Genomic DNA, 12,122 nt, shown 5'->3' on the forward strand with positions numbered 1-12,122 from the left:
AATATGATTATGACTAACTACACATTATATATTTGCTTTCGTAAGAGAACACACATTTGTCTAAGGGTATCCCAAGCTGTCAGTTGTTAAGATTGAATTTACGTCATAAAACTTGGAGAGTTCCAACCCACCCACGTAAGAGATCAACTCAAATTAGAACAAGCCGAGTGAGTGAGTTAGTGAAGTCTCTCTAATAATACTCTACGAAGGATTCACTAGTGTCGCCGCTACCTTGGGATTACCAAGCCGAAATTAAACTTTAGTTTTTGAAATTGTGCAATCTAATGGTAATTATAGAATTACTCGAAATCAAATGATACAAACTCAGAATTGCAGTCAACATCATAAGACTAAATTCTTTGTATGTTTTACTTAAGTGAAACTTAAAATATACTTTAAATCAGTAAAGTGAAATTATTTATGTGTAAATATTAAATTATACAGTCATCATTATTCTACAGTACTGTAGTAACTACATTTTTTACTGCAATTTCAATATACAGTAGTTACTTTAACATTTTATTTATTTAATTATTTATTTATTTCAAATGTTTTCATTTTAAGGGGCTTTGCGTCTAAAGCATTAGCTTACAGCTTAACCCCATTCACAACTTCAATTAATTTTGTATGTACTTGGTATTACTCTGAGATTGTGAATAAAGTTATATATTATTATGTATGGACATTTTTACAGTGTTCTTCATCTTTACTCATCGCAGTAAAATTCTATCTTTATAGCTCACATTCTAATTTTTTTTTTTTTGCCTAAAAATTAATATTTTAAGTATTCATTAATTACGTAAATAAATGTCATTTTCTCTATAAAGAAAGACTTTTTTAAAGCAACAAAACTAAGCCAAATCCTTTCAAATATTTTGGAGTAGATGTTGCAGTTCATATTTTTCCATATTTCGTTTCATTATGGAACCTGAAGACATGTGCCCTCATCACATGGCCATTTCATCAGGTTGTCCGAGATTCATCAGATGACGGAAGTATAACACTTCTGGGGAAGTCCAACAAAGGATGTGTATCATGCATCGTTGATTTTAAGTAAACAAAATAACGTAACAATTTAATTGGTTAATACCTAAAAAACAGGAATTAAAATATAAATCGGGGTCAGCAAATCCATATTCCACTTTCAGTTTCATATCAACTACTTCCTGTTGACATGGATAATGTAGACAACCAAACATATTATAATTTGATTTCTATATATTTGTGAAATTTGAAATTGAATTTAGTTAAATCAAAGCAAAAACAAATTAACTTGGTACGCAAGAAATGTTTATTCTAACAAGAGAATACATTTGTTTACAATTTAAAATTCTCTCCTATGATTATTTTGTGTCCGAAAGATAAAATAACCCACAAATGCCAAACAGAAAAAGCGCGCATTTTAAACATCGGTAATGGTATATGGTAGATCCTGTGTTGTTTCGAGTCGGACGTTCGGCACTAAATCTTCACCAACCCATGGGTACAAATGAAGATAAAAACTGGTGATCAATGTTTGCGCCCTCCAAGAGGAGACCATGATCACTTTGGGGAAATCATTTAATACCTAATATTTTCCATTCTTAAAATACATTTATCAAACGTTATAATACATTTTTATAAATTTATAATATTTACAAACGATCGGTTATATAATTATTACAGTTATATATAGTTTTTCAGCTTCTTGTCAATACAAACAAAGCGAAATTCTTATGAACCAATAGATTCTGTTTTTTGTATAAGTTGGAAAGCATATCTTCTACAAGACAATGTACAGAAGGCTTGTAGTAAAAGTACAGATTCCCTGACGGAATTCAAAGTACTACAGCATTATCACTAATTAACTTGGTAGACAACTGTATTTTCTTCGATACAAATTTTCTTTGGAAAATATAATTTACTCATGGGAGGAGAAGATAACTATTATATTAATTATAGATTCAACAAAACCCAGATGTACATTTGTATAAAATGTTTCAAAATTGACACATGACAAAATATGAATTAAACATTTTGACATAAAACGTTTCGTCTGGATACTTTCCGGTTTCCCGATTTACATTTCAAACTACGGTTGTCATACCAACAGCATGTCAGTGAAATTTTCCAAAGGGACCCAATTCTCCGTTGACCCAGGAAGGAAAACCGCGGAAAGTCTTTAACAGGATGATTTTGACGGATTTAAATTGGAGATCGTACTGATAAGGCAGGGTTAAAAATAAAATAACAAATGCAACAATCTTGATGACAGTTGTGCGGAGGGGAAATTGTTAAAATCCCAGGTGGCTGAAGGCGGGGGCTAACATTTCTTTGTGATCACATGCGACCTAATAAAAATCAAAGCTCTGCTTTATGTTAAGACCTTCAACACAGAGAAATCGGAAATTAATATATTTATATCATCTTCAATAAGTAATAGTTAATTGTTAATAATCAGTTTTGATCAATAGTTTCAAATTGATTAGATGTTTCCATACCACACACATAATATACTGTAATATATTCAGTCTGATTCAAATAGTTTTTTCTTTTAGAAAAGCTAAATTGATGTTATTGATTTGTGAATAAATCTTACACTTCCGACAATAAATGTAAACAAATCAAAGTACGACAAGTGAAATTATTACATAATTAATAATAAACACCATATTAATATATTTTATTACTTCCTATGAAAAGATACCATCTTATTAAATACAAAATTAAATAAATCTATATTGAGACTGAACACCTTCAGTTTCCCCCAATTCCTGACACACACCCACATAACCCCCGTTTCCCTTGAAATCTTTTCCCTTGCGGCGGAAGCTAATCTGTAAGATCTACTGCAGACAAAAATAACATACGCAGACATCCTAAACGACTTACCGGCACATAAATGAAAGAAATTTAGGATTTAATCAATTAAATATCAACTGATAAACAATCTCTAATAGTATTGGACAAAACAACAGGTACTGTATAGTCTGACATACTCCTGATTGTGGTGTACAGTTTAACTAGATTTGAACTAGTCACTTTGGATGAGTTGCTTTACTTTAACATGCCATGTACAAAGCATATTAAAATATTCATGTACATTATAATATAAGCATGGAAAGTTTGCCATAATATGACCGGTGGTATTGTGTTTACAGTGCTGAATGTCTATTTTGTGTCATCAGTTTAGCATAGGTGAAATTAAACGACCGAACGATAAGAATCTGATGGTCCTTCATTATTGAATATCGAACTACTTTAATGTGACTTTTTTTTACATAAATAAATGTGTGTCGATCATCTGTCTTACTTTACAAAGTTTCAAGAATTTCAGGCAGGGAAATCGAAAACCCAAAACTCCACGGCTTCCAAGGTTTATTGTCTGGCATGAAGATAATTTTACAAAATAAAACAAGAAAATAATCAACTTACATCAGTGCCTGACATCGGACTGTTCGGCATGCTCGATTGCGAACCATTCCGATTGGGCGATAGCTGTTGAAGAAACCCTGGTGATGACTGCGCATTCAAGTATTGGTGTACTTGCTGCTTTTGTCGTTCTTGTACGTGATAGCGTGTCGGATGCTGCAGCTTTGTTTTTACCTGCAAGAAAGACGACAGAAAAAAGCATAAGGTAATGTAGTCATTGTATTCAAATGGAGAAACCTTTTCCGATGATATTTTTTCTTCCTGTTAGATTAAGTCGTTCCTGTCTTTGTGAATACAAATTAGCATAAACGTAAATAATAATGTACTTTACGATAGAGTAATCAATCACAATGTCACAGAAACGAAAGTATCCTACTATTGATAATATTACAAAATACTTATGGAAGCAACCTTCCTTAATTCCCATTCACATTTTGAATCTAAATAAACTTTATAGCATCATTGTGTAACCACGTCACAAGGGCTTCCCATGAATACATTTAAACATTTCCTAAATATCAGTTTAGAATCACTAAAAAGTCTAAAAACAACTCAAGTTACAATACAATTAAAAACCACTTTGTTTGAGTTAAAAATCATATCATTTACCAAAATATGCATCTAGAACTTTATAGAATATGTGTGGAACACTGCAGATGAGAAATTTATACAGCATGTCAAACGAACATTAGTGTTACCAATATATTAATGTCATTATTAAAATAAATGCTACTTGACCTAGAGGTCACAATCTGGTTATGACATGCTTATTTAAACTTGTATTAATAATTACTGAATGAAAGCCAACTTGCAAGAGATTTTTATATCAAAAAAGCTTTAGCTTTTCTGAAGAACATAGCTTGCTTTGCCAAGATAGGAACTCGTAACAGTCCTTTGATCTTATGTCTGGTTACGACAAATACCAACAGTACTGTTATGTACATATTCTCTACAGCGCGCAGTGTTTTTAATGAGAGTGGAACTGATCGTGTCGCAGCCACAGATAAAAACTCTTTGATCTCTGAAGATCAGCATCCTGTTGTTAGATTTTCTTGGTAATAGTGTTCATTACTGTTCCTTATTCCTCAAGGAGGAGAAAGAGGAAGGGAAAGAAGAGAAGAAGAGGAAGGGAAGGGAAAGGAAAGGAGGAGGAAGAGGAAGCGAAAGGAGAGAGGAAAAGGAAGGGAAAGAAAAGAGTGAGAAGAAAGCATTATAAATAATAAACTTTAAATTGCTATACATGGTGGTTTAAGTTGGTAGGATACCATGTCAAAAGAACTGTGGAGAGCATTATGCATAGAACTGACTGTATCCGCAGACAAAAATCGACAGACCCTATGATTATATACTTATCATGAACTATAGATACATTATGTTTATCGTTATCTAATTATAAGCACTATTCGTTGTTATTGACCATAAGTGAGTTTAAAGTTCATAACACTCTCCCTGTCCAAACTGTTTTACAAACTGCGGTAAATTCAATTTGCAAGTTTAATAGAAATATCAGAAAAGTTGTGGTTTTCTTTATCTTTTATAGAAGGTAAAATTTTGCTGAATCATGGGGTAGTATGGGATATCAATATCCACGTTTGACAGGTTTATTTCGTCTGTAGGTTTCCATCTATCAACTATCATCAATATCATACACAACACTAAAAGAATCTTTCCACAAGGTTCACAGAACTTTTCCTATCTCTGGACTCTTCCATTATCTGTCAAGGGCAGAAAACCACAGAGTCATTATGCACAGATTGCAATAATTAATCATTTTCTTTCAGTATCCTAATATTATTAAAACAAATATATATATAAAACAGAAAAAAAATTATCATACAGTCAAAAATATTTAGTTAGACATAATGCAATATTTTATTTAATTTTAATATTATAAATAATTTTCATATTCCATTAATGCATTATGCAAGATGGATTATGAATAATAAAAAAAAAATCAAGGATTCTGTGATTTCTATTATAAGTTTTCCTCTCTAATTAAAGAATCTGTAAGGCAGGGGCACCGTTTACCGTACCTAAAGAGCCAACAACATCGGCAAGGGTTCAAGGCCGACTCGCTCCTAGTTCTGGTGGTGGAACAAGTCTTCTCGGATAAGGACTATAAACCGTAGGTCCAGTGTACACAGTTATAACCTGTGTGCACTTTAAAGAACCCAGTTCATTATTCGAAAAGAGTAGGGGGTTACCCCGGTGAACTGGTTCACAAAATAGCCCTGTATCAGGAGGATTACCACCTATCTGATAGGACAGTGATTAATTCACTATTGGTAATCCTTGGTCACATTGCCTAAAGACATAAAATAAAATAAAAATAAAAATTGTACCCTTCTCATTAAACACGTTACTAACACAAGACGACTAAAATTTGTATAAAAACGTTGTACTGTATATAAATTATAACGGCATTTCTCACCTTTAGAATATCACAAACTGACTGATGATACTAAATGACAGGGGATATCCTAAATCAATTGTACAAATTATTGTTACATTTGGGGTGAACTTGCGGCCAAATCCTCGCAAGGGAGTAACATCAGTCGATTGGGAGATGTTGTAAATTATTTCCTTAAAGAATAATTAGGGACCACTTCAAAATTATTTTACTGCAGTTACTGCAGTAAACAACATATTTAACTTGTTTAATACAAGCTTTTTTCTGTTACTTTCATGGTTCAAGTTTAAATGACATTACTGCACCAAAAGATTTAGTTCTGAAGTAAACTACAAGAGTTTTGAAATCATCCCTTATGAAAGGAAGAGATAAAACTAATATTTATTAGAACAAATTATAAAAAAATTATCTAGGAATGTAACCTTGCATAAATTTCCAGGGGCCTAAAAAATCCCAGGGACCTAAAATATCCCAGGGCAGGGTAAATGAACACAGCAAGAATTGCAAACCACAAGACAAAGTATCATCATTTTTCATTGACGTAGGAACCTATTTTTGACCGGTAAAAAGTCAGGGGTAAATTAGCCGCTAAAAATAGCAGCCTACAATTGACGACAATGATGACAGAGAAATATAAATATATGAGAGCTTATAACTAACAATTTATTATATGTTGCTAATTGAATCAAATCTCACATGAGTAGAGTGAACGACTGTAACAAGGTATACCAACGTATCATTTCTCCTGGGATGCTTAAAAACAGCTGAGTTTGGCTAGCCCCAACAAACAGGGTCAAAACATGACGTCTTTAAGTCACATGATAACAACTTTAAACAGTATTCGTACTCGTGACATCATCAAAACGCTTGCGTATATCTGTTCATTCAAGTGTTAAGTAGAGATTGCCATCTCTTCGTATCAGGTGCTGTGGACATTTTACAAAGGTCGTCCCCAGCTGCTGGAAAATACCAGGTCAGTACAACTCCAGTTGTACGTTAAGACGTCTGTTGGCGCTAATGGCTGATTAGAGAGATGAGAAATCCCGATTGACATGTCTTACAGATCTGCCATCTCATGATATCAAACCACAGAGAATTTACAAGGCAAATCAAAACAAACCATTCTGGTTATCAATTAATATGACAAACGTACCCTCTTTAAGATAACTTTGTCTAGGGCCAGTGTCTTTGATGAATTAATACTTAAATGACACTCAGCAAAGATTCTCTATGAGATAAAACTTCAACTAACAGTGATTGCCAATTACTACTATCATTTTAATTTGACCTAAATACTATCAAACAGTTATCGCAGTATAACTTTACTGAAATTCTAAGATTCTAAAGTCAACGAGATAAAGCACAAATCTCACTTGCCTTTTCATTCCTACATTTCTTTAAAAGAAAAACAGGTATTGTTGCTTGCTAATAAAGCATGAGAAAAAATTTTGTTTTATTAATTTTATGAATTCTTTCGAACATACTGTAGCAAATGGGCAGTATAAATGGGAACCCTGTTTAGATTAAGACACAACTTTGCGCTGATTACTAGCTGCATTATGGGAGTATGTTACCATACGTGTTTGATCTAAAAAATGAGTGGGGTAATAATGTTCAGCGCTTAAGAGGTTTCACAACATTAGGTGCTATATAAATCCAGAATATTATTATTATTATTTAGAATTAGGGGTACTGTATGCATCATCAACGGAACTTCTGTGATGTTCGGAGGTTTGGAGCTTACACAAACAATGGCATCCTTTAGTTGTCTTTGGAATTTTTTAGCTCATTGTATGAACGTACGTATTACAAAAATAAATGATGCTGGTATGGTTTCCTGATGCGATTATTTATTCATGTTCCATCGTTTATATTAGTTTAAAAAAAACCTTCTGATATAAAGATTAAATACTTCTAATATAACTCTGTAACCTTGACATAATGCAAAACATTTTCAAGAAACATGTTTAATAATTTTTTTATCTCGACACCGACCACGAAGGAAACTTGTGGGTAGCGATCTTGCCAGAAATGTGAATGCTGAAAATCATTATAAATACTTTGACCAAGAAACTCCCTAGTTACAATTTATGCAAGGCAAATGTTACTTCCTGCAGAAAATCAACCAATTATTAGATCTTTATCTCCAAATAAGGCATGAAAATGTTAGTGGTAATATAAAGTTTGAATGACCAGAAAAGAGCACAATATTGGACAAATTATACACATAATTAATTATAATTAATAATTAATATTTACTCAGGAAAATGCATAAAGTATTCAATTTGACTATGAGCAAGTAATAGCCATACTTCATTAACATCAACAAATTATTACAATATACCGGTACATAGAATATTATAAAATAAATTTTAAAAAAAAACAGCTTTTTCCACATTTAGAGAAGATCAAAGAAACGTTTTCTTACCTTTATCCTATTAATTTATGTTCAACAGTTTAAACTGCCATTCACTTTAATTCTACAGTAACTAACTAGTATTAAGTGTAAATCATGCATACTAAAGACACAAAATGAAAAACAAACCAAGCGCACAATGAGTGCTTTTGAGGGTCACAAAGAAATTTTTTTTTAAACCTCTGCTAAAAATCAATCGAACAAAGAACTTAAATTCTTCTGCCGTTATAATAAAAAAAAAATTATATGCATGGTGGATAAAGTCTAGATTTTTCTAGTCTGAGTGTCTTAATAACATTTTATTTTCTATTAAATCCTCTTATAATTTGGCTTTTCCCATGATCATGGAACTTAGCCTAAATTTTTATTTTTCTATAAATAAATATTTGGGTTTATAAAATACGTTATGTCCTTTTATAATAGTTTCATGATTTTTTTATTTTACAAGATTTCACTGCTTCAGTTTCACAATTATTTTTATTTAAGTTAAAGTTACAAATGTTTTTGTTGAGTGGAGGTTTTTATTTCTGTTGGTTGTGAATTGTATAAAATAAAAAAAAACAAAAAACTGTGGTATAATTAGTTGTTACCTTTTGCTTTATGTCGTTAACACAATGGAGGTGGGGAAGTATCCTTACCGCTAGGCACTTAGTCACCACCTTCAAGGTGGAAGCAAGCAGAGGAAGAACAACCTCCAAATCTGGACGACATAAAGTTACCACCCAACTCAGGGGAGTTGAGCACCGGTGATGAGCAAGCCAACAGAAACAACTACTAATTAACGAGCTGTTTTAAACGAACCAAACACTAATTAGCAATCATGACTTTATTGTTGGCAACAGGAACAGATAGAATTAAGATTTCGCATGATAGTTGTAATACGAAGGATTAACAAATTAACTGACGCGTACCAGAGGGGGCGTTTCCGAGGCAAACTCCCGCAACTTTCAACGGTTATTGCTAGGATGAAGGGGGTTAAGTATCCGTATAATATTAGCGGATTATGAGACAGGTAATTGCATTACGCCGTGTTGCTTGTAATGAGACAAGAAGTGTAAACAAATACTCGTTAATCTTAAGTACTTCCCTGTCCTATTCAAAGCAATACTAATTTATAAGCTAAACTTTAATTTCATTTCTTTATGATTATATTTTCTACTATCCAGGTAGTAAACACTTTGATATCAACTTTATAAAGCAATTCAGTTTACTATAATATACACTTTGATATCAATTTATGAAGCTATTAAATACAGTTATACCCTTCTTTTGGAACATCCCTATTAAGGAGACACCTCTAATTAGGACACGTTCCTGATAAAAGAACAAGGGGCAATACATTATGACAATAAGGCCAAACACCTCTTTGTAGATTCTACAGTATTTTAATGTGGTCATTTTCAAAGATTTAATAACAATAATTTATTTGGAAGCTACACCTTTGAAACAGTGGCACACTTCTTGAATTAAGGTGCATGAGCCAGTAAAATAAAAGTTAACAATAGGCCTAATTTTCAGTACAAGGAAACTTAAACTAAATTATGTACAAGATATAAAAAAATAACATTAACAAAAGTAATACTTTTGAAACAGTGGCATACTTCTTGAATGAAGGTGAGTCCATAATATAGTAAGTAAAATAAAAGTTAAAGAAAAAAAAAATGATTTAACAATAGGCCTATTTACAGTACAAGGAAACTTGAAATAAATTATGTACAAGATATAATATAAAAAAAAAATATTAAAAGTAATACAGGATTTAAAAAGCAAAGAACTTTAATCATTTTCATTGTTGATTTCCCTTTCTCTTCTCTTTTTCCATGCCCGATTTAATATAAAAATAACTAACAAATTGTTTGCACTAATAATTTTGTAAACTTAATTAAATATTTTTAGAACAAAAAAATAAAAATCACATCATCATAGCATTAGTAGTATTAAGTACTAATTATTCAATTATTTTATAATTAGTTAAATTTAATCTTACAAATCTTTTAAATTAACTCTGAAAATTCCCTTTAGCTAAGAAATCCTGCTTCGGTAAGCATTACGCCATCAAATAGTACTACACAAAAGCATATTGCATCCATTTGGAAAACTATCCGATGGACGGAAGCCAAGTTCGTTCGAGACAAGATCTCCCAACGGAATGACTGGCCACTCAATACAATATTCCTAATGGAATCATCGGACTATCCCTCACAGAATTCTCAACGGAATGCATTCCAGCGATCTTCAAAATAATCCAGTAGAGATTAACTTTGAAACATTCTTATAGGGTGGACGCCAAGCTACCTACAGCACAACTTCATTCAAGACAAGTTGATTTAATTTCCCATTTTCTGGGAAAAATTGAACCAACAGATTGTCTGACAAGTATATCTTCACTCCATTTGCTCAGTCTTGTCAAAATAATGAAGAGTCACTAATCTTTCGACCAGAAAAATTCAAGTAAAAAATATGTATCTAAAATGGCAATATCTTGTAACAAAAAACCACAAAATATTTCCGCAACAACAACTTCAGAATTAATTAAATTGCGGTAGATAGATTTCGGAGTTTAATAGTGCAGTAAACGTCCTAAAACATTTTATAATCATTTAACATTATAAACAAGTCTGTCGCAGTTGAGTGAGTTTTACTGTCACAGTTGAGTGATTTTCAAAGAATGTTTTGATGAGTTAATCTAGTTGTTTACTCATCTATCAAGTATCTATGATACTTGTCAAAAATGATAATTACATTAAAAATGCATAATTAAGAAGGCTTTACTTGTTATTATGATGGAAAACTAGTTATTTATCTCTTCAAATATTTTCTGATTGATAGTGTCTCTAGTTTATTTTATATCTATTTTTTGTCATTCATATTTCATCAATAATTTTTAATAAAAAAATATTTCATAATCTCAAACACTGGCCTTACCGCATTTGAAATAATTATTAAATTAAAATGAAGATTATTGAGTTAGACTGAAACATCAGCAAATGTTCATGAAATGTCAGTGTTATGATGTAAAGTAGAAGTTAATTGTAAAGTCAAAAAGTATAAAAACAGATGTAGAACACCAATATGTTACAAAGCATGTGCAAAGTTTGATACGCCCTATTTCTTCCTTTTTTGTGTGTTGCCATGTAAACATTATCTTAAAATGTTATCAAGAAGTGTTAACATAATGTGTTTTGATATTTCGTACAACTACAGGTTGGTGAAATTTTCTTCCTTTTTTGTGTTGCCATGTAAACATTATCTTAAAATGTTATCAAGAAGAAGTGTTAACATAATGTGTTTTGATATTTTGTATAACTACAGATAAGTGGAATATAAAATAGTGTGGGTACCAAATTTTTACAAATTCAACAGGTGAACTGTGGTATAGACAGGTGAGGAAGGCACTAATAAGACAGGTGGGGAAAGCACTAATAGGCTAAGTAGACCATCAGGTTAATACAATGATAGTAAAAGGAAATGACGGAGGACCAATGAGGGCACTAAGCCAACAGGATATGAAAGCTGACAAAATCAGAAGACTAGGCCTACACTTTAGTGTTATACTAACAGCACACTAGATTGTGAAAAGCTTTGATTTCACATTCTATGAGACAATGCCAAAGGAAGCGGAGAAATGCAAGACAGGGGATAATTGATGAGTCAACAAGTTTGAAAGACAAAACTTATCATGTTTTACATGTAAAGTATTACTGAAACCAAACACATGGAAGAAATGGAAAACATTTTGAGAAAAATAATAAAAAACATTTAATGGGTGGAAAATACAATGAAAAAGATGCCATTACTGGTTTATTATTATTTTAGGAAAATTGTAACCAAATACATCCTACTATATTCTCCTCAAAAAGAGCAATATTAGAAAATGTAACACCC

General features: G+C 31.9%; 1 protein-coding gene across 2 annotated transcripts in view; it reads right to left on the reverse strand.

Annotated features, from left to right (window-relative positions):
• Positions 1-12,122, reverse strand: part of LOC144855816 (microphthalmia-associated transcription factor-like) — a 49,302-nt gene that overhangs the window by 16,768 nt on the left and 20,412 nt on the right. For both annotated transcript variants that reach the window (XM_078713758.1, XM_078713759.1), the window contains exon 3: positions 3,415-3,585. In XM_078713758.1, coding sequence (XP_078569884.1) covers positions 3,415-3,585 — 171 coding nt within the window. The remainder of the gene's footprint in view (positions 1-3,414; positions 3,586-12,122) is intronic.

Source organism: Antedon bifida, chromosome 11, assembly GCF_963402885.1.
Source record: "Antedon bifida chromosome 11, ecAntBifi1.1, whole genome shotgun sequence".
Lineage (NCBI taxonomy): Eukaryota > Metazoa > Echinodermata > Crinoidea > Comatulida > Antedonidae > Antedon > Antedon bifida.